This window comes from Harpia harpyja, chromosome 17, assembly GCF_026419915.1.
Source record: "Harpia harpyja isolate bHarHar1 chromosome 17, bHarHar1 primary haplotype, whole genome shotgun sequence".
NCBI classification, from domain to species: Eukaryota; Metazoa; Chordata; class Aves; order Accipitriformes; family Accipitridae; genus Harpia; species Harpia harpyja.
Window position 1 is genome coordinate 7591649 of NC_068956.1, and position 24295 is coordinate 7615943.

General features: G+C 37.8%; 1 protein-coding gene across 33 annotated transcripts in view; it reads left to right on the forward strand.

The window, feature by feature from the left end:
- DLG2 (discs large MAGUK scaffold protein 2) overlaps positions 1 to 24295 on the forward strand; it is a 1027713-nt gene that overhangs the window by 801877 nt on the left and 201541 nt on the right. For all 33 annotated transcript variants that reach the window (XM_052812305.1, XM_052812308.1, XM_052812306.1 and 30 more), the window contains one exon: positions 10428 to 10530. In XM_052812305.1, coding sequence (XP_052668265.1) covers positions 10428 to 10530 — 103 coding nt within the window. The remainder of the gene's footprint in view (positions 1 to 10427; positions 10531 to 24295) is intronic.

The following is a 24295-nucleotide window of genomic DNA, read 5'->3' on the forward strand; positions in this document are numbered from 1 at the left end:
GGAAATACTTACTGTTGGAGAAGAATGCTGGTAGCAAACTGTTTTTCAGTGTTGTTAATAAATATACATGATCTAATGGCTGGAAGTTGAACTTGGACATAGTCAGCCTCAAAACATGATGCACTTGTTTTGTAGTCAGGATAACTGGGTTATATTGCCATAGAAGCTCGTAGACTTGTCACTTCGGACTTCAGAATAAAATAGATGATTTTCTAAAATACAAGCTTAATGGAGCTTCTGGGGAAAAATTTACCACCTGCGTATGCTGGAATACTATGTATGTCGGTGACTATAGAGCTCCCTTTTGTCTTTTATTAATCTAGGAATCCGTCTTCCAGCTGGATTTCTCTCTCTCTCTCTCTCCCCCCGCCTCCATCTTTCTGCAATCTATAACATATATTGCAATTGCCTTGATGCAGTAACTGTTTCCTAAATTAACTCTGACATTTCCAAGCACATGATCAGAACTTAATAAATTATACTAACAATTCAAATGAATAAGGTATGTCTCTTTTTGCCAAGCAGTGTTAGCTATCAGACCTGTCAGTTATGTGTCATGCAAAGCTAGTAAATTGGCCTAGACTAGAGGCTGTGTATTTTTGCTGTGATGAAATCATCAGTTGCCTCTAAAACATTCATTTTACAATTGCCTCAATGAGTAGAAATGATCTAATGCCAGATTGTTTGCTCTTCAGCTCCTAATATTTTAAGGAGGAGTTCACATTCAGTTCAGACATTCTGACTTAGCAAATTTTGTTTTAAGACTGTCAAACAGAATTATGTCATATCCAATACATTGAAGATTGGGAGTGAGCTTTACACCCCTCGGTGTAGCCTTACTGTCAGCCTCACAATGAAGGAAAACTAAAACCACAAATTTGAAAGCCAAACTGCTACCACTGGACAAAATGGCTATATCCCTGAGCTTTATTCATTCAGAGATTTGCCCCAGGCTGGACTTTTGCCCTGTACTTAAACAGACTAGACTCCAGGCACCATTCTGCTCTACTGACCAGTAAATTTTGGGTTCCGGAGTGATTAAAAAAATTATCATATGACACGAGCTGCAAAATAATAGAAATCAGCCATCTGTTAAATAGGGTATTTGAGGGATATCTGCAATAATTTGTTGGAGGAGATTTTGGAGATCCTTTTGAAAAAAGACAAGCTAGATATGCCCTTTATCTGAACAAGCAAGCCACCAGGACAAAAACAAAAGCAAAAACAGAATACATGGGCTATTTCCTTTCCATTGCTTTTAAAAAACATGCTTTATTTGAGACTATGGAGCATCATCTATTTGAAGTGTCTGTGTCACATAATCCTAATCTGCAGAGCCACAAACGAACTATGAATGTTGTGATTCAGATAGTTCCAATATAAAAATGCGAGCACCAAACACTTACTTCATCTAGAAGATTGCAGTTAGACAAGCTACCGTTCAACCATTGATACATTGCCTCGCAGTCACTGGATTGAATTCAGTAAAGATTTGCCATGACACAAGCCAATGGCCATCTCGCCTCTCACAGGCCATGTTGCTGTATTCTGTGGATTTGGAAATATGGAATAATCTATCAAGTAGGGACCAAGGCAAGGGATTCCAATTTTTGAATTTGCTGCTAACTCAGTGCTTGGGGTCAGATAAATCACCAATGCCCTTCTGTCTCTAAGCAGCCTCTAAAATTGTTTTACCTTTTTATTTCAGTTCCTGAGTACCTATTGCTTATTGGCTTCAGCTGGAATTAAGTTCTTATCATCTTTGAGTTATAAGGCACTTGTTAAAATGGAAACCTTTACATCATTTCAGCAGCAGGAGAACTGCAATAATTATTTCTGCTTATACCATCCTTTGAAATTCAAATGTGAAACAAGAACCCTGCAGCATTATGAGCAAAACTGATCAATGGTAGTTTAGCTATATCCATATACTGGAAGGAAAAATACCATTTAGAACTGTGTGGAAATGAACGTATATGGAAAAAATGCTACTAATAGGGGAATGCCTAAATGACCCAGGATGAGAGCAGGAGATAGGAAAATCCAAGTGCTGAAAATAGGAAGAAAGAGGATTATTTCAGAAAGGCAGGAAAGTGAATGGAAGTAACAGTCATGTGTAAAGTAAAAGCTGTAGGAGGGAGGAGGGACAGTTTGATATTTTATCAATTTGGGCTAGGAAGATAGCAGGAACTGCAAAGGAGAGTGAATGTGTGAAGGCTTGAAAAGATGACAGTATAGTGAGATCCATGAGATTACGCAGTGGGAAAAAAAAAAGGGGGTGTTTGAGTCACCACGCAGGAGGAGGGAAGGTAAAAAAGCAACTAGGTTTGAATTTAAGAGCTAATGATGAGCTCTCCCTTTAACATAAATGAATATTCTTACTAAGTATTGTGTTTGATGGTTGAGTGTTTTGTGTATAAAATTAATGAAAAACAATATTTATATTTATTTTAAAATTAGTTAATAAATACTGGCCTGTGTTATTAGCTAGCACAGTACTCATATATGATATTTTTCACTGGTAATACCAGTTGTCTTAATACGAAAAGACTACATGTGTGCCTCTGTCTAGAATTTACCATTTAGCAATGAGGCAAAATGCCATTGATCACCTCATAGTTGCTGGATCTCATCCAGTCCAGGTTGGTAATAGGACTAGCTGGTAGCTATTTAGTGACCTGAATGAAATAAGTTTGCTGTCCATTCAGGCTTCAGTGAGCCTATGTGTCCTTTTCAAAAGCTATCATTTATTTGAAACCCAATTTAAACAAGTTTTGAGGAATTCTGATGGAAGCGAGGGGAAATGGCTCTGCTCTTAAGTTGTCACTGCAGTGAATTCTTCAATGAAATTATTTCAGTCTCAAAGTTTGCCAATCTGGCATCATTCACAAAAGCTACAATCACATGGGAAGCAGATCTTCTATCAGATGAATTTCTGTACAGTTTGGATTAAAAAATAAGTCTTTGACTATGGTTATAGGCTTAACAGGTACCATTTGGAATGATTCATGTGGTCTGGTGAGTCATAAAGCTTGCTGGTTCCTACTGTAAAAAGCAGTGTGTGCAAGACACCTCATCAATAACATAATATTGGTGTTCTTCCTGCTTCAAAGATGTAATGCTTTGATACCTCTTTCAGCTGGTTTAGCTGCCTCCTTAAACTTCACGGCAGAAAAAAGGCATACGAAATGATATAGCTCGTGCCCCTACAGTGGTTCTTGTTTTCCAGAGAGAGAAGAGTTTGCCCCTAGAATGCCCAGCTCATCAGAGCATAAAGACCAGCTTACTAGAGGCAAAAGTCGCAACTCTAAGGGAGCAAGAGAAGGAAAATTGAAAAGGTCATTGAAATTGCTGGCCCATAAAAAGAGAGAGGGAGGATGCTGGGCATGGAGAAGGGCAGACATGACATGGTATTGTGCTTTCAGTGGAGTTCAGGGTGAGACAACCACTGTGCTTATATGTGCTGAACTAAGCAGTTTTAACTGATCAGAAGCAAGTGTAGGCACTGAAAAGATGAGGAGAAGTGAGAGAAAAGCAATAAAGTGAGCCTGAAAATTTAACAGAAGCTAAGCTGGAGAGTGAAGACTCTCTTCCCCCAGTGCACTTCTCCTTTCCTTCTATGTCTAACCTTTTTCTTCACTAGCAAGGCAAAACGGCTCCTGTATGGGTGGTTTTGCCCCCAGGCGACCGTTTCCCACCGCCCTGCCCCGGGGGGGTCCCAGAGCTGTCCGCTGCCCACCCGCTCCCCCGCAATGCTCTGCGGGGCCTCGGCCTCGGCCCGGATGGGTGGGCATCGCTTGGCAAAAAAGATGGCCTGTCTCAGCTGAGGAAGATCGCTGCTCAAGGGCTGTGCTTTGGCGACATGCATGAGTTTCTCGGAATTATTGTACTTTTTGCTGGACTGTATCAGTCGTCAGAGTTGTGGGGGCCGTTGTGTAGAATGATTGTGCCACCTGCTTGTGAGGAAAGTCCTCCTCAGATATGTTCAGGGAAGATCATCCCTAAGGTGTGTTTCTTCCAATGTTCCCGGTCTTGCTGGAAGACCGTGCTTCCATCACCTAAGGGTTGATGCTCTACATTCCATTTCTAGTGACTGAGCAGGACTGCTGGAGAGCATGGCTCAGCTTTCCTCTCACCTCTTGTTAAGGTGCTTGAGAATACTTAAGCTGATGTGCAAAGTTAAGGCAGATAAATAGGGTTCTTTGTATCTTAATGCAAACAATGGCAATTCTGACTGTAAAGAATTGTCTTTATTCAGACTTCTGTTTGCTTTTTCAGATGCCAAAAGCTCCTATTTTATGAGTTCAACAAATAAAAGAATTCAGCCACAACTTGAAAAATATGCTGTCTTGTTTGATCCATGGTAAAAATTCTTTTCTTCACCATTTACTGTATAAAAGCACTGTAGTATGTCGGTGACAGTTCAAAGAAGAAATGAAAAGAAATCCTGTATGTTTCCTCCCCAGAGAAGGGATGTGGTTTTCCTTTCCTTTCCAATTCAACAAGACATTCCAAGTGTTCATTTAATGACTGTACAGACACAAAATAAGGTGGCTTAAAGAAATAAATGGCTATATAAAACAGATTATTCTGCTAGCCTCTATTTGAATGACCTACATATGAATGATGCTTAAGCAGTCTAACAGAAGACAACCAGACCGTAGCAAGTCTTTAAGTGGCACTGTTCAGAATTGAACCAATTTGTGCTAATATGGGCTATTCAGATATTTTAAAGGGAGTATAACTCTTCCAGTTTTAGAAGAGTTTGATCTACCCAAAATATAAATCTTACTTTTCCTTTAGATTATGATTCAGTATTTAATGAAGTAGATCATGCTTTACTTTGAGTCAATGAACGCAAAGGCAATTACTATAATTACTGTGAACTATAGTTGCATCTTTTTCTCCATCTCAGTTTAGTTTTGTCTGTAGTTTTAAACGATAATCTTCCATTGCGGCACTTCTCTTTGTTTGTAAGCTTTCTAAGTGCTTTTTGCTACAGCATGCAGAAGAGACAGACATCTGTAAAAGCTGGAGGCTGTTCTTATTTCCATTATGTCAAAATCATTTTGGAGTTAGGCATCAGAAATTGTGCAGTCAAGTTCATTCTGGGCCAGGACATCAGGATTGTGCAGTCAAGCTCAGAACAGCAGTGCTACTTTGCTTATTATATAATACTTCTTAAAGGAAGCCAGCCCATTTAATAGGGAAAACAAAAAACCAACAAAACACCTTTGATATGTATAAAACTTTCCTGGACTCGCTTGCAACTTTTTCTGGGGATTTTGTATCTTTTACTGATTATTCTTAACATAAACTGCATGAAATTAATGGAAAGCAGTAATTGAAATCAGATTTAACAATTTGCAGTGAAATCATGTCAGGGAAAAATATCACTGCACATAATTGTTATAATTAAGACACTGTTTTGGAGGAAGAGGCAAGACAGAGTATTATCTGTTTTACCCTTTCAGAAACTCTTGTTCATTTTGGCCTGAGGGTAAGAATTTGATTAAAATGTGTGAATTAATGGTGTCTTTCATCAAGATTTAATGTTGTTACATGAATATGCTGTTTTTCCACTAGAAGGTTTGGGACTTGATTATGTTTGCTTTTAAATATTGGGAAATAATACCCAGAAATCAAGTTAGCATCTACTCTTCTTGTTCTTCAGAAAGTCAGACTAGGTTATAAGTCCTTTCTAAATTTAAGGCCTATTATTCTGCAGTGAGATTCTGTCAGGTATTGGTGAGCAAAATAGCATGCAAACAGACTTCTACCTGCCAATTTGGCAATGAGTGATTGATTTTATTCTGCACCTGTGCATCTTCAAGAGGGAGATCGCTATTTTGGCAACCTAGTGTAGTGAGGTCATTTACCTGTTCAATATTATTTAATCTTTTTTGTCTAGCTTGTTTATCATCTTGATTAAAATTGCAGAAGATAGAATCGATGTGTTATTTTCCTTCTGACATCTTTTTTCCATGCTTTTTTAATTTCAGCCACTCAGACTTATAAGTCCTCCTCTAGTGTCCATTCCCACTTATATCCTAGCAGAGAAGTGAACTTAATTTCAGAGAAATTCACTCACTATAATGTGTTGTGTTTGTACCTTAGGCAATAATTTCTTCCGGAATGAGCGGGCAAAGGGCAGAAAGTAGTCAGTTGCCATTTCGGTGGCTTCTTGTTGTTCTGTGGAAAAGTGAAAAATGTTTCGTAACTTAACTTTGGTGAAATTCCTGTCTTATATTTGTATTCTTGATACATTATTAGGATCTTAGATCACATATAGATAGAACTATTGTTTTTCAGAGGAGAAGGAGAATAAGCATGTGGTTTCTTTATTCTTTCATACATCCTCTCCTTTTATCTAGAGAGAGATTGTTACAACTTATTAATGATTTTTAAGGCTTCATGTCCTGTTAACACAACTCTTAGAGACCACCACAATGTTTTCCTATATTGCTTAAGAGAGGCTCGTGTTCTCCTGAAGTCTACAGTCTTCAAGCTTAAGCCTAAACAAAATTGCTAATTTTTTTTTTTCTGGACCTTCTAATACTGACTGGGTGACATCATTCATATCCATCTCCCCAACTCAGGAGCTGAGGAATTCGGGAATGTTCCTTGAAGCTTTTCTTCAGTTCATCCTATTGCTTCTTTCTCAGGACTCTCTCAAGGACTCCAGTTATGAAAGGGAAAAACACACAGATAAAAGCCAAGCTCTCTACTAAAGGAAAGATGATTTGGTTCAAAATTATCTTCTTCAGAGACACTGAGTCAAGGCTGAGGTTTCCTTTATGGCATGATATAGGCACTGTGCTGCCTAAACTTAAGGATTCTGCTCAGACCTCCACAGTACCAAAGCTGCGACTACAGCACTGAGTTAATGAGTAGTTGTAGTGCTGGTACATCTGTGCCCATGGCAATGCAGCATCAACTGTCATAACACCATCAATGAGTAAAAGTAGGGCATAACACCTCTTTCTTCCACAACAGTAGCCTCAATTTTGCTCCTTTCAGGAAGCTTCTATTCTCCATAGAGGTTGCAAACTAAGTCCTAATTGACATCATATTCCTCTTTAAGTATTTGCAGTGTTGTGCATTAAAATACATTAGATTTTATGGCACTGAAAGCTCTGATTCTCTCCTTTGTTCTTTTAGAATGCACATAATTATTGCCCTCTAAGATACTATATTCCTAGACTGAATTTCAGCGAGTTTTTTCCAGGGGTCTATGTTAGTCTTCCCATCCACCGAACTTAAGGTTTATGTACACAACCTTGATGAAAGCATTTGAATCTTTGGCTCATTTTTTTGGAAAGCTTCCACCAGCCATTTTTACAGCCATTGCTTTCAAACAGGAAGATGGGACAACTGAGAACTCTTGTGTTAGACAAATTATGAAGTTTATTATCTTACATTTGCCCCATGCTCAGAATTTCTTTTCAGGAGCATTAGAGCATTACTTGTGAATAAAGATATTCACTTCCCTTTACACAATCTAGATAGAAATTGTAAAAACAACATGAATTTTGTGCACTTCAGATGACAAAAATGTTGTAGAAGTTTTCAGAGTGTATCTATCAGCATACAATGCTTCGAAATATGTGAGCCAAAGACACTAATACAGGACCAGAACAATGAATTATTGTCACAGCTTACCTTCAGATTGTCTGTGTGATTGTAACAACACAGGGATCCATCCATACCTATTCTCATAAAGCACTATGTTCGGGCACAGACATTTGCTTTGGATGTTCCTTTAGGTATGGTAGTCTTCCAGCCTACACTTCTACTACAAGGTCTCTATCTTGTAGAAGCTACTTTAGTACTCCTTAAAATATTTTGCCCATGTATATACTCTACCAGTCATACTCCTGCCAGTCTGCTGAGATTCCTCTCCTTGCAAAGAAGTCACACAACGTGATGGTGGTCTGGTACCATGTTGCCTCTTATGCCCTTCATATGCTGCCCCAAAGGCTTGAAGATACATGCATGGATCAAGCAGGCATTACCAGCATGGTGATAGTAATCATACTTTCCACTGCTGAATGCACACATGGACAAATTAACTCAAAAAAAAATCAGTTATTTTTCTGTGAGGTAACTTATAATTCATTTCCTCTTTCACATCATTATTGTGAATATATAATAGGTCTTGTATGCATGGGGATATCGGTAAGGTAAGATTTGGATAGGTTATATTCTTCTGGTATGCTAGTTCCACATTTACTTGTTTGCTTCCTCAATCTAAAGATAAGCCAGGGTGTAATTGTTTTTGTATAACATGGAAAGATTGCAACAAATCATGCTTCTCCAAAATTCTAGATCTTCTGTAGTTTTGAATGATATTAAAATAATATAGACAGTTGAAATTCAGACTAATTTTTTTTAGAAATGGGGAGAGCTGACTTTTGTAAATAAGGTGTGGAGAAGTATTAAACAATCATCAAATTGAGCAGCATAAAAACTTTTTGAGGGAAGAAAGGATGAGTTGTTTAGGAAAAAATTTGGGTTCTCCTTCCTTGTCATAAAGAAAAAAAAACCTAATTGAGGAAAGACAGCTTGAACTGGGAAAACTTTGATTCTTATGGAATCATATTTTCAGAAACCTGAAACCTCAACTAGACAATTACGTTTCTGTGTACAGTCAACAGTTCTGCAGCATAATGCAGTCTTCTGGATCAGAAACTGTGGGATCTCCTGGGTTTTATATTATTGCTATCACAAATTAGTTTTTCTAAGAATAATAGTCTAAATGCTGTTCACATTCTAGTAAATGCTAAATTTTGTCATGCAAATAAGCAAGAAATTTTTTACAACGAGGGTGGTGAAACAGGTTGCCCAGAGAGGTGGTCGATGCCCCATCCCTGGAAATGTTCAATGTCAGGTTGGACGGGGCTCTGAGCAACCTGATCTGGTTGAAGATGTCCCTGCTCATTGCAGGGGGGTTGGACTAGATGACCTTTAAAGGTCCCTTCCAACCCAACCCATTCTATGATTGTATGATTCTATGATAAATAATAATTAAAGGTGTTCCCAAAACATCACATCTCTAAAATTTGGTGAAAGACAGCAAGTTAAGATAGGACAATTTCTAAATGTAATAGATGAAAATAAGTGTATTCATAACAGACTCAGTAGCTGTTATTTGTAAAGTTCTATGGAATTAAATTTATTTCTGTAAACCTTAAAAAGATGATAAAATTTAAATGAAATAAAATCCATATTTTCAATATGTGCTTAGCCATCTTGTGATAGTACTTGATAAAAATAAATACAAATAGTTGCTATTGCTGAGAATTTGGGGCTTGTGTTTTGGTGTGCCTGTGAAATCTATGGCATTGTTCTCTTTCCTCCCCCTGCTCTTTATTTCCTTTCTTTTTTATTTTCTTTTCTGGAGCAATCAGAAATGGATTTCTGTCCTGCTGAGGTTGTTTACATGTTAAAAGTTTCCTGTTCTTCACTGAAACATTGTGGATTGGAAGCCTGTGGAAGTGAAAAGGAAAGACAGATAAATATGTAAACAAATAAATAAAAGAAATCTCACACACTTCAGTATAGCCAGACAGTAACACTCCCACTGGAAAGCAAGGTTCAAGTTACTGGAGCAGTTAATAATTCTATATATGAATTCTGTCTCTTCTTGGGATGCTGCTGACAAAACATTTGACATCACAAATACAAATCAAAAGAGTTCTGCAACTGCCCCTGAGTTTTAGGGGTGGATTCCCTACTTTGTTCTACTCTTTTCCACTTCCACTGCTTATGCAGCAAAAAATTCTTAAGTAAGAGGAACCCCATGGAAAGATCTATTAATGTGGAACAGCCAGAGGTGGTGAAGCTGTATCTGAGAGCAACTCCACTGCTGTCACATGCGTGATACAGGGGTATTTCTAGGCGATAGGAGGAGGGGTTGCAGGAAAAGAAAATGGTAGATGGGGTTTCTGCTCTGGAAGTTCTCCAACCAGCAGTTTTTGTTAAAGGAGCTTTATATATCTCCAGGTTTCCCTGATGCTACAGACTGGGCTTGCAGAGCCTGGCTGAAGGAGCAGTTTCCTTGCTTGCAGTATTCTACAGTGATCTTCAAGCACCACAGAAAATTTATCTTTTGAACCTTATATATTAAATGATATTGATTGATGAAGATACTACCAAAAATGTAAACTCAGTAGAGCAAGAAACCCCAAAAAGTAGTGGTCAGAGGATACGCATGGATAAGCCTAGGCAAACTATGGTGTGCAGTATTAGTGCAGATCCTCACGGTAACATCCTCCCAGCCTTTTTGATTTTGTACTTTCACTTTTGCATCTGGGCAACCTGACCTTTACATCCATCAGATATTTAAAAAAAAAAAAACAACAACTCTGTCTTTCTGTCTAATGTTAAACTACTCAGATCTGTTGTTGTTTGCATTCCTTCTGTAGGTGAACGGTATTGATCTTCGAGGTGCTACCCACGAGCAGGCTGCAGCTGCGCTAAAAGGAGCAGGGCAGACGGTAACAATCATAGCACAATACCAGCCAGAGGGTAAGCAAAATAATAAACTTAAAGACATATGGTAAAAGATAAGTGCTTTAAAGCCACCCATTTAACAGGATGAGGCTGCTGTAGATAGTGCTTTTCCCAGCTATCATCAGAAGTCATCTGGAAGGAAAATTCAAGTGGCAATTCTATCCCAAGGAAATGGCTGTATTTTTGTCACAGACTTTGCTTTTAGTAGTATTTTACACAACTATAAGAACTGTCTTTAAATGTGCATATAAGAAGACAGTAATCAACACTTAGTTAACCGTTTTATTTTCATTATTGCTCATTTTACGTTCTTTTCTATTCTCCTTATAGAGATAGTGCAAAAGATAAGAATGAGTGGAAGCGCCAGGAAGATCTGAAGTTGCTTCAGACAGTCAGATCAGAATTAAACAAAGATAAAGGCTTCTTGCCAAATGCATAGAGCTTCCCATTATTACTTTTGGATGATGGTGTCCTTGTACCTCCAGGGCAATTAAACCCAGATAACAAGTACTTACTAGAGAAAATGACAGCTTTCTGTATAAAAGCATCAACAGGAAATTCAGCAAAATATAAGACACTTAAGGTGGGATGTATCTCATCCAGCTTTTGGTGTCTAATATTTAGCTTTCCAGAGTTTAAGCTAGTTTCAGTGGGAAGAAGTAGGCATTGATTGATTTTATGAGTCCAGAGTTAAGTGGCAGAACTCCTCATTATCCAGGAGCTATGACCCAAATGACTGTCTGAGGCTCTCAAGGAATTCATGAAAGGAATATTACTTTCAGATAGGAACTAAAGATGGTTTTCTTCCACAGTAGCTGTTACTTTGGAACTCTTCCAGGTGAGTTCAGCAACTACAGGTCTCTGTGAAGACTTGCTGGCACCGTTTTATCAGTTTTCAGTAAACAGTTCTAGCTCAATTCACAAGTCCTGCTATGACCTGTCAAGACACGTTGATTCTGCCTGATTGTGCCCAGCCTGGGACACATGTGGGTCTCAGGTGAAACAGAACAGCTCTAATACCAGGTTCAGCTAGGCAGTTTTGTCAGAGACACTGGGGACATGAATTAGTACTCCCAGAATTTATCCAGCGTGATACCTTCTTTTGTTTCTCTGGATCCTGATGATAGCACACGAAGAGAAAACCAGCTGGTATTTTAGTCAAACTTACAATTGTGCTTCAGATCTGGTATCATGCATCGATTTATTAGTTTATCTGCACTTGAGTCACTAAACAGAATACATTAGGCCATACTAAGAAATGGGCAGATGAGAGCAAATGAAATTGCAAGTGTCTATCTTTAGTTAAATAAATGGAACATATTAATATAAAAATGCTTGAGTAATAATCAGAGTTATTTCAAAGAAAAAGTATTGAAAAGCAATTCCATTACAGATAGCTATGCGCACTGGATTCTGAATAAAAACGTGTTCCCATTAGTTCCGGCAGTCTTGTTTGCTGTCTGGCGATTTTATACTGCAATTATCACCATGGTGTCTGAGTACTTGTAGCAATCACTGGCATTTCAGAGTTGTTCTATGCCACTGTTAATACACAAAAAATGCATCTCTTGACAGATTTTTCCTATTATATTTCACCTTTTAGTTGACATACTTTTCCCCTACATTTTACCAGCTCTGTACTATGTCAAATTCAGTTTTGGTGAACATGCAATTCAAATGATACTGATGAAATCCATGAAGTATTATATTGCATATTTAATCCATTTTTCCTACAACACTTCTCCATTCACCAAAAACCCTGTTGAGGGCAGACTAGTCCCGACTGTGTGACTTCTTGTCAGTGAAGCACAGCCAGTTTTCTGTTTCACCCAAATAGCTCAGAACACACTGAAGAGAGTGGAGCTGGTGAAGAAGAGGGCCCGAAAGTTAGCCTTTTTATAGGAAATGATTGAATCTTTTAAGGTAGTGAGAGTATTCAGTAGTTGTCCAGCATGTGTTGTCTTACTGCTGAAGTATTGCATTTTAATCTGAGATGCTGGTTAATGCAGACTGTGTGAATACAGGTGTGAAATGAAGTATTTTCTTTCTTTAAAATCCCTAACAGCAAAGAAAGATGAAACAGTTTTAAAACAGCTGTTTAAAGAACCTTCACAGAGAACTATTTAAGGATTTACAGGCCACACAGAAAGACTAGCACACACCAGCATAAATATTTGTTTTATTCTGAAGATCCTGCACAACTCTTTTTGTCCTTTCTCTGTAATTCATACCTGACCTCTTATTTACCATATCTTATCTTGATGCATATATTGGAACATAATCATAAAATACAGTCTTAAAAATGTACAGCTGTGCTTCCCTCAGGGGCTCCTTACTTTAAAATGCTTCCAAAACTAGTGAAGTACATAAGTGAAGTAGGCTTGTAGCTTGATTTTTCCATTTTCATACTGGAAGCTCTGAGATATTGTTACTACAACTTCAGTTTTTTGGGGGAGATCCAAGAACAGCTACTGGAAATGTTAACCAGTACCTTTTTTAAAATCTTTTCCAGCTTATTAAGACTTTAGATGTTGTTGCAAACAAAAACATTCAATGAAACCTTGAGCTATTGATATTTCAGGTATTAAGTGATGATGATATAAGTACCAGTCAATACTATAAGCCAGCTGATGATTAGCAATTAAAATTGTTAGCAGAAAAAGCTTATGTTCCAATAATTTAGTTTTTATGCAGTAAAGAAAAGCTTACAGCACACTCATCTTGGCAATGTCTCCAAAACCAAATAATATACTTTGCTATGGGAAGAAAATGAGGCGAATACTATAGAAACAGCTTTCAGAGTTTAAATTTCCCTTTCCTTGTTTCAGTCAAAAGTTCATCTAGGCCTCGTATGAACTCCCTTCACATTTATGTGTATAGACTTGGCAGCAAATCTCATGAGAATGGCAACTCCTGCAAAAAAATCTAGTGCTTGCCATCAACTTGAATAGGTTTTCCTCTTGATATTATGGCGCTTTGTTTTCTCATCCTGTCTGGAATGAACAAATGCAGAGATTAGCTCAGATAAAATAGAATAGCATCACAGAAATTTTTGAATGCTGCCAGACCTGTGGTTGGTGATGGTGCTTATCTGAAACACACTGCCTGTCCCTCAGATGGAAGTGGTCTTGGAAACAGGAGAAAATTCTGTAAAAGACCACAGATACAGTGAACAAAGGGATAATGGAAAATACAAGCAGTGATTTCATGAGAAGGAGCTGAATGGAAATACAAGGGATAGTATGAAGAATAAAGAACAACTCCTCAGCTCTTCTGCTCTTCAGTCCCTGTTTTCCTCATATGCAGTCACCATGTTTATTCCCCTCATCTCTCTGAGAAATAAAAGAGAAAAAAAGAGGTATGAAAGTCCAAACAGAAATGCAAATTCTGTGAACAAAAATATGGAAAGATTATTAGGAGCAAGAGGAAAACAAATTATAGAGGTTAAAAAATCAGAGCTCAACAGTGAGAGTATATTTTTACAGCTTTAGGAACAGCAGCCATAGCTCTGGGCTTTTTGAGTCATTCCTTACTTTTATTTTAAAAACTGAAAATAACCTGTGTACTGTATCTTATGTACACAAGTATTGTGTAAATGGAGGTCAAGTAATGTTAAGCATCACGATCTCTAACAATCATTGTGGATGTAGTTCACATGGAGGTTTAGGCATGTATTCAAAGTACACTAGCCATCCTGCAGGCTTCAGATAGATGACTTCCTATATTCATGCAGCTCACACCTTCTGCACATGGCTGAAATGAAATTTAAGAGAATTTAAGGACCAAGAGCTACTTAGAACAAAATTAGAAGAGGAACCGATCAATTATGTTTAGCTTTGCTCTCCAATTTTTAATACTCTTGGAAGCATTTTAACTCTCCTCCCAGCTTAGCAACTCTCAGATCTCTTCTAAACCATTGTACAAATACGGACCTAGTGAGTAGGCCCTTCTCTTCTGCAAAATAAAAACCTGAGCCTGGAAAATAATCTTAGGGTGGAACAGTGTGTCCCTATTAAACAATTAATTAGAAATTAAAATGGGAATATATACCACACAGAAAAACACTTTGTACACTTACAGGTTTTTATGCAGGACATATTTTGATTTTCATGGCAAGAGCTGTAAATTATAGCCCAGTATGGAAGGAGTTAAGAAAAAAAACACGTTGTCAGTGAAACTGAAATACATTTTCACAGGAAAGTGAACTTTGGTTGAAATAGTGACAATTTGTCCTGAAAGACACAGCCTGGGAGTGGGGATAGACAGAATATTGGACTCCTAATGAAGCTGCTAAACAGCTTTATTGCACATTTTACTCTCAAATGGTCATGTTCCTGTCCCCTGTGGCAGTGTGATGGGATAGAACTTAGCCCTAAGATTTTTGCAAAAGATTCAGTGTCAGTGGTCTGCAAGCTGCGTCGTGCTGCATTGCAGTGTCTCTGCAGCTATTCCCTCACAACAGTCCCTGGAAAACTGTTAAACCACTCAGAAGTTTCATGTGCTTTAAATCTTTCAAGCGAGCCAATTAACTTGCTTTCTTAACAGCTTGCATATAGGGAAAACATTCATTGATTACAGTTTGATTAGACCAGCTGACAATGAAGAGGTCAAAAAGTTGTTACAGTGGGAGAATTTCTGCTTTATCACGTTTTGAATTAGCCGTTAGCTGCTTGCTCGGTGACTCTGCACTCGGCACCTGCTGTGCGGTGAGTAGCTGAGTTTTAGTTAGATATCAGACAGAGGGATACTCTGATAGGCAGTGTCTTTCTTTGCAGACATTAGCTAAGTTAATTATTGCAGAGCTGCACCTACAGTTATAAGCGTCTCACGGCAGCTATGGTACTAAATTCACTTTTTAGTTCTTCTGTTCCTGAATCTGGGAGGCTCGCATAGTGCATTGTAACGGACCTAAATTCATAAGCAGCATCACCTTTTACAAAAGTATATTCCTTGTCTTACACATTCGTCTGACCTACTAATGCATGAGATCTGCCCTTTTTAAAATATCAGAGTAAAAATCCAGGGATTACTTTTACAATTCTCTTCCTGAACAGTCATGGGTACTTTTTAGCTCTTTCCTTCATTTCATTCCCTGTTCCTGCCTCAAAGTACAAACACTTGTCTCCTGTTCTGGTACAACAGTCACATATATTCCTGATTCAGATGTTTAACATTTCCAGATGCTGCAGGAGTAAGGTAGATACAATTATTTATTCTTCCCATATATTTTCTATTTATTCATCTTTGTCTAGGTCACTTCTATACTTTGAAATGTGAATACTCATGTTAAAGGCCCCTTTTCCCAGCTGTTGAAAATCAATGTAGCTTGATTACTTGGATAAAGTTGCATTACAGCAGTTGGCTTTCATCTGGAAGCCACTGTATCCGATTGCCAAAGAATGCAAGATATTAAGGTTATATTTCATGCATGTGTATTAAATAATATACCATAATCTGGGAATGGCTAAGCTGGATCTGACCAAAGGCCCACTTGCTGAAGAACCTGTTTCCAACAGTGACCAACAGCTTAGGGAGAGAAGAAAGAACAGGACGAGCACGTAGTGATACTTGCACTGAACACTGTCCTACTGACCAGAGGGGGTTGAAAAATCCTCTCCTTGTCCTCAGCTGGAAAATATCACCACTGTAAAGATTAATAAAAGCAAAAAACAGTTTAAAGGTATGTCATAGATTGTCCTGCTGAAGTTCAGTGAGTGAATCTCGTTGAGAAGTTTGGTGCGTGCTTTTAAGTTAGGAAAACTGAGAAGGAAGGAGTGATATAAACAAGAAAGCTCGACGTTATGGTAGGATATATATTTTTTTTTTCCTTGTATTAGAGCCTTCTTTTTTTAGTTAACACCACCACAGAAGATGCGTTGTTCCAAAACCAGCAAAGTTTTTATTTCAGATCCTAATGTATTAAATAGTTGATAATGCACCAAAGTTCTCCTATGTAGGAGACAAGGACTGCAGTCTCATTCAGATAGCAATATCAAAGACTGATTTTTTTCTTTTTTCTTTTCTCCTTTTTTTACCCCTCTTTATACAGTGGCATCTGCAACTCTACTGTTTCCTTATTTACTGATGAAGTTTTTTTACTAAGTTACAGAATAGTGAATTGTTTTCTCTAGCTGATTAAATGTGAGGCCTATGCCACCCTTGCTTGTCCATGAAGTGCCCACTGAAGAGAGGTTAGCCAGATCGCAGATGATGCTGTCAAAACTAGCTCTCTTGCTTCTAATAACTGTAAATGCGTTTTGCTTCAACGGAAGTGCAGAAGTTCACTAAGTTGATTGGTATTTGCTGTTTTTCTTTCTTTTCTATGACTTTGGTACCCTTAGGACAAATGCAGCAGTTGCCAAGATAGTACCCTACTTGTCTGGCCATGTAAGATCCTTACCTTAGGTATAGCTTTGGTGCCTCTAGTTGCTGCATACTATTTAGAATATACTGCTTTTATTTTTACATTGTTAGAGAAAAGTCTTCAACTTTATAATTTCATTTTAAGCTTCACACTATCTTTACCTCAAGTTAAAAAAAACCCAAACCATGTGTAAAATGAAAAGGACAGTTTAAAAATCTCCTGATCCACTTTCAAATTATTTTCTCTTATCACAGCATTTCCTTTCTGTTTGCCTGAGCTGTCCTCACTACGGCTTCCACTCTACTGCAGATTAACTCTAGTCCCTAAGTGACTCTGCCTGTGTATATGAGCATTGCCCCAGCACGGACAGATATTTCTGGGGCTCTTCAGATGCCACAGCTGAAGAAGCGCTAGGGATTGCAAATGTTCTTTTAAAGTCAAGCCTTTGTAGGATTCTCCTAAGACACAAAAGGTTATATTTTAATTCCTCTGTTAAATTTAAAGATCACATTCCCAGTAGAGTTACACAGTGTAACTCGTCCAACATTGAATATTTTATAAAAAGTGGAATTCTAATTTTTTTTTTTTTTTTTTTGCTTTGTCTAAAATAGCCAGCACTCACTATGCATGAAACAAGTTTTGGCTTTGATATAATTTTTCTAATGTATTGTGCAGATTCGTTTGTGTTTAATGTAGTCATCCCAGTCTCCTAGATTGTATTTGCTGTTTCCTTACAGACTCCTGAGCTTTCTCAATTGCCATTTTCATAAATGTTTCAGTTTAAGTACTTATTTTGTAATTCAGTCATATTTAGCTCTTGTTTCTATCAACAGGCTTTAAATTTCCTTAAATCGTACATGCTTCCATAAAGTTGTCAATGTCGACTGTAGGAAATTGTGCAGGGAAAACATGATTTCCTTTTAAAACCTGTCTTTTCTTGTTTTCATTTTAAATGTGATGACATGAAGTTATGTGGGGTTTGTTTCTGTAATTCTTTCTTCCAGCTTCAGTTATAATGCATGTCCTGTTTAGGTTTTTGCTGTTCATATGCAGCCTTCTCTGCTTAATTATATTGATATATACACAGAAAGAAGTGTATCTGTTAAATCCTCATGCTGGAGATTATTAATTGCTTTGCTTTGCCAATTTATTAATTAAAGTTTAGTAATTTCCTCTTTTTACTGTTTTGTTAAGGTAATCAATAGTAAGTCTCATTGGGAATACAAATAAAGGGTTGATTTTATTTTGGCAACAGCTGTTACATTTGCAGCTGCTAATTTAACTGTTAAGTATGGGCTGCAAATTCTTCCCACTTTTCTTCCCTGTTTTAGATTTCACTAAACTGAAATCCGTTTCACCTGTGGTTTTTCCCCATACATGACAGCTTTTTCAGAAAACAAGACCTTTCATAATTCTTATTTTTAAAGTTTATAATTCTTGACACATACAGGGATTGTTCTTAGTGATATTACAGAGCTAGGCAAATAAAAACTAAAAAGTAATTTTTTTTTTTTTTTTAATTAAATGGGGCCATTGGCTAAGCTGGTTGCCCAAGGCCTCTTGGTGGAGAGACGTAAGCCCTCTGAGCTCGTTCAGCCTTTTTGGATGAGATGACTTTCTTCTCACTAGCTATAGAGGGAACTTTGATGACTAACTTAGGCTGGATGGACAAAGCTAAGGCTAGTTGAATGAACCTCTTCTGGTGTCCCTGGGAGTAGCTACTGGTAAAGTGCTGTGCAGACAGATGAAGTTGCTTTCTCCAGCTCACCAGGTGAACTGCTAATGAAGCCAGAAATAAACCCTTTGAGCCCTATGCCTTTGGTTTAGTCACTAGACAACACTTTCTCTCAGCAATAATTCTTGAGGCAAGTTAGTACAATCATTACTTTGACGGAGGGAGAAAAAAATGGGAAAAATCACAGACAACTTAAAGTTGTGATTCCAGTAGAAAAATGTAAAAATTAAGAGTTTCAAGGCAAGATAGGAGATTTAAAGATAATTATTTACTTGTAAGATGAATTCTAGGTAAATTGATTGGTTGATTTGAATTTATTACCCACGGGTGAGAACGATGGCAGAGTGTGAGAAATAAAAAATAAAGCGTGCACTATTTAAATAGAGAGGGACTAAGAGGTAAAGCGAAGGTCTACTCTCAGGTGTTCCGAAGCGCTGCACTTACAGGCACAGCTTTTTAGAGGATTTAGCTTACAACAGTGAATAGTGACCCTGCTCTGTGTGCCTTCCTAACTCCGATCTCTGCTTGCTGAGAGTGGCGACATAAGGGATATTTAGTGAAAGTATAAATACTGCTTTGGGGTGCGCTTAAATGCTAGGTGATCATGTCATTATTAGGAAGAACAGAAATGCTATTGAGTAGACTTTTATGCACGCTCACAAACACACAGATACACACGCAGCCATTGGAAACTGGAATTTGGGATCCACAGGGCGAGATTTTAAGAGCTGCATGGGATGCCTGCAGTAGATTTCTTCACAGCTGTCATATGCCACACGTTCTTAGACTGTAAGTGCGTGTGAAGGATAAGAAGTTATACAGTATCAAATCGCACACTAAGCTGTGCCTGAGATAAAACTATTTTTCAGCAAGTCAATTCAATGCCTCTGAAAATACGTCTACAATAAATTCCCCTTTTTCCATGAGCTTGATCTACGTCATTCTTTCTTACATTACTTTCTTTTTCATGACTGTTAACCTGGCAGTTGACAAAAGAAATAAGAATAAGATTTAGACTTCATTTTCAATCTCACTACTTAACTACAGACTCCTTGAAAATACTTAATTAACTGCAGAATCATTGAAAGAATGTCATATGTCATGTCAGCTTCAAAAAACCCCCTCTGCTTAATATTAATTTTGAGTAAGAAAACCTTTTACATGATAGATGAATGCACTGAAGAAACATAGTAGCTTTGATTTTAGCCTCTTTCACCTGTATGGGTTCCCATATAATGGCTACATTAGACACTTAAGTGAAAGCTGAAGTAAATGGAATATTTTTTAAAAAAAATTAAGTATTAACCATAGTTCAGTGAAGAAGCCTTTAAAGATATAACATCATTTATCTATAAAGTAAAAATTTATATGTATTTTAACCTGAGAATCCATTTTCTTTTAGAAGCTCTAGTATCTATTGAATACAAGTAATTTTTTCCCCTGGGTTTCAGGGTTGGAGATGGTTTCAAAGATATTATAATTAATATTTTCTAAGCCAGGTGCTCGAAGTTAAACTCTGAAATAGAAATATCCTGATCTGCTGCACAGCTGAATTATGTGAAGGATCACTTCTCTTAAAATTCAGTTTAATCGAATTTTGTAGCTTAAACATGGCCTTAGAAGTCTGGCATTAGTCACCTGTTCTGGAAAGTTTGTTATTGGACATCTTGAAGTACTTTCTAGTGACTTTCTAATTCCCTTTGCAGTCTGCAAGGGAAGCATGTGAGACTAACCCAAGTAATAATTTCTATTTTTAACACTTAGCATATTGCGTATTTGCTTTTAAAAGGTTTACACAGAATAGCTCAGAATTACGCAGAAAATTCACTTTACAAACTTTGAACAACATTCATAAATGTTGAGTTTAATTGTCGCTTCAGTGCTGTTTGGTGCCTAAATACACAAAGAAATGTGTAACAAACATGTTAAGAATCAGTCGGCTTACTTTAGCTTCAGTTTAGTGCATATGCCTCCTAGACAAGAATTTTTCTTTTTTTTTGGAGAGACTCAGAGTAGGGTTTTTTGTTGCTGTTTTTTTGTTTGAGTTCCCCCCCCCCCCCCAGTAATTCTGGATCCTTATGTTTGTCTACACTGGGCCCCCAAAACTGATGTCAAACTCATCAGCTGCTTTTGCAAATCTTGCTACTCAGCATTTTGGGATATCTTTATGTGGTCATAAACTACACAATATAGATTGGGGCAGGTCTTGCCTTGTGGACAGTGGGGTCCATCCCCACCAGAACTTTACAAACCTTGCTAAAAGTCTTTCTTTGTCATTCTGTGTTAATAGTGATGTGTAACAAGTTTCCATATATATGTATATAGCACTTAAGCACATCAGAGTCCTCATGCATTTGCAGTGCCGTGTCTGAGTCTTCCTTCCCTCTTGTGCCAAGCGTGGACAGCATGTGTGGGAGCGTGCGGAGGGGATGACTGAGACTGATTGCCAAGAACTGATTTGCTTTGTTTGCTTTTGCACCAGTCTGGGCACCAAACCAAACAAAAATTATATGAAAATGGGTCTGCAAAGTAGCCCTCAGTGGGGATTTTGCTGGTTATCCCCTGACTTGCAGAGACAGGCATGTGGCAATGGGGACTGAGTGTGAAAGGGGGACAGAGGAGAGAGCTGCAAGAACCTGATACTCTGACTTTTCTGTGATTTCGTTTGTGAAGTGAGTGCCAAAAGTTTGTTGTATAGCTGGGTGCTTCAGTGGTGGTTGTAAGTTTGTGGGTTTTTTTCTGCAGGTGTATGTCCATACTTTTCAATATTGTTCTTTTAAACCTCCATTGTGTTACACATGTATCTGTGTGTTTGTGCAAAATTTTGTGTGGAGATTCCCACCACCTAACCATTCGAGCAGCCTCTGATATAAATTATCAAAGCTAGGTCTGAATAAGGGTGATCTGCCTACATGGCTTGGAGGGTAACACACAGGTAGTCTAGCTTGTGTCCCAAGAGTAATGTAGCTGCATTATTTTTTCCTGAAATTATATGCCCTGCATCTCTGCTAGATGCTCTGAAATTTGCATCTATCTTAGAAATCCAGCCCCTTTATAAAGGAAGACAACTCAGTGTAAGGTAAGTATCTTCTTTATGATGGGTTGCTAGTAATCCTTCCCAGTTGTTTGTAAGCCTGTAGTAAGTATTTACTACCAGAAGAGAGTTCACATTCTTATCATTCTTGGGTTGGATTCAGCAAAAATGTAAAATTATGCAGTCTGTGGTTACAAAAATTCAAAAGCAAAGTGTAACAAACAGATGATGGTGTTGGGAAAGAGAACACTGGAGTTCTGACAATCAGTGGGTACTGATTCTCTCCTTGACTTTGTATAACTCTCTTCTGATTATTTTGTTAACCAGCACAGCCACCCTTAAGGATCAGAAAAGTGTATTATGGATTAGCCAGTAATTGTGTTTTGAAAGTATGGAGAACAACATAAGTGCTAATTATTGTACAGAAACTGTAAGTTTCAATGTTAGGAGTCAACCTGCCTTGGAATAAAGAATTCATAAATTAATGTCATTACTCACAAACTTTATACATTTAGCTTTGTCATAAAATAACCCAAATAGAGGAGAAGTATCTGCAGCATGATGGAAATATCTGCTGCAAAGGAAAATGCGGAGTATCTTGAGCACAGCAACTGCCTTATTCTGTCTTGTTTTTGCATTCCCCATAAATATTTTATTTTGATTAAAAGAGAGAAAATTTCATCAATTATTTCTTATAAGGGACTGTATGAAATGAGTTTAAAGTGCTGGGAGTGAAGCACCATCGGTTCTGGGCTAAAGGAACTGCCGTCCAGCATGTGGCTAGGGGCAGGCCTGCCTGGAGCCTGGGCTTCACCTCCAAGCTGTTTTCAAAGCAATTAGAAGTGTGGTTATTTGTTTTCTGTTTAAGTCCTTTCATAGTGGAAAATTATGGAGTTTTACTAAATGGACTTTTTCACAAATCCAGCTGGTTTCCATGGAAATTTTCATCTGCCAAATTTCAAAATCACAGGAATTCAGAAAAAGTCCAAATTATTTCTATTTGAAAGTGCTTTGTGGTACTTTTATGATTTATACAATTTGGGTACCTCATCTCCACACTCTCTGCTCCTCAGATTGTGGTCACTTCTCCCAGGATATCCCGTAGACAGAAGCTCATAAGTTGCCTCATTTCTTGGCCCTGAGAGTAGAGCAGAAGTGTAGGAGCGCAACAGAACTATTTTCCAAATGAGAATATTTTCGGTTGAGGGCCAAAAATACAACCATTTTAGGAGGAGTAAGGGAGAGAAACCAGTTCTGGTAAACTTGCTCTTCTGAAAAGGGGGTACAGATTCCTGCCATCATGAAAGAAGCTGAGTTTATGCTCTTTAAGTTGCATTTCATTTTTGGTCATGCTCCTGTTGGAGATCTTTCTGTGATATTTCAAAACAAGTCTGTAGGTGTCTTAGAGAGGCATGGGAAAATCTGAGGGTGCGAGAAGGTAAACAATACTACAAGTGTTAGGCTTGACCATAAGGTAAAAAAAAAAAAAGTATCATTTAAAGATAAACAATTGATATATTTATTTATATGTATATATACTCCTTTCCATGTACACAAGAGGAAATAAAGGTCGTGGCTTTGCTGATGTTACTAAGTCCTTCTCGGAGTGAAAACTGCTGGTAGCGCCTTTCTGCCCTGAAAGTCATATAACATTCACTGCACGAGGATGTTATGCTAGAAGCCCACATTCAGATGGCTTAAACCCAATGTGCCTACCAATATGGCAACTATTATTATTATGTTTAATATTATCTCTTTGAAGATGCCAAGACACTCAATAGGAAAGGCTAGGCACAGGGAAGCTTTAAGCTGTCCAAATCTGGGTCCAAAAGCAGTAACAGAATGGTTGATACTTCTCTTCTGTGTGAATAAAGGTCCAGATGTGATACTGTGGTGTCTGTTAAGATGGGTCTTATGGTAAGAGACTGATAAAAAACTTCTACCAGAAAAGTCAATGTTTACCACTGGTGTAATTGCTCTGGTTCTTACAATAGAGTTTTAACTTCTGTGAAGAAATTAAAGAGTATTGCATTGTCAATTGGGTAGATTCCCTATGATAGTCTACCAGGAATCTCTGGTCTTCTACTACGGAGAGATTTTGCCTTTGAAATCTCTCAATATATTTCTGGCTTAGCCAAGAGTGACTAAAAAATAGCACAACATGTTTCTCAGCTCCTCTTACCACATCCGAGGGAGGGCCTATTGTCTCCTTTAGCATTTCTAGATCTGGAAAACAATGAGGTGAGATGAGCAGTTTATATTGAGACCTTAATAGCAGCCATTGAGTTACAAGTGGTTCATAAACTTGTCCTAGTACTTTTTTTAAACATTAATTCAAATGCAAGTGAAAACAATGACTGCTGATTGCTGTTTACACTTACACTGCATTCTCTCCTAAGTCTCTTTGCATTGTTTCTAAGTTTGAAAACTCAATCATATTTAAATTGCTTGCATCAGTATAGTAAATAAAATGGCAATTACTGAGCAATCTGCTTTCTAACACATTAAGTGATTTATGGCTGCAGTAGGCAGTGTATTAAAATTCGGTCTGTGAAATTAAAACTATAATGGCTGGAAAACCAAATATGAGCTCAAAGGAGGCTATAAAACTCCCGAATAATTAATGGCTAGCACCAAGGAAGTGGTA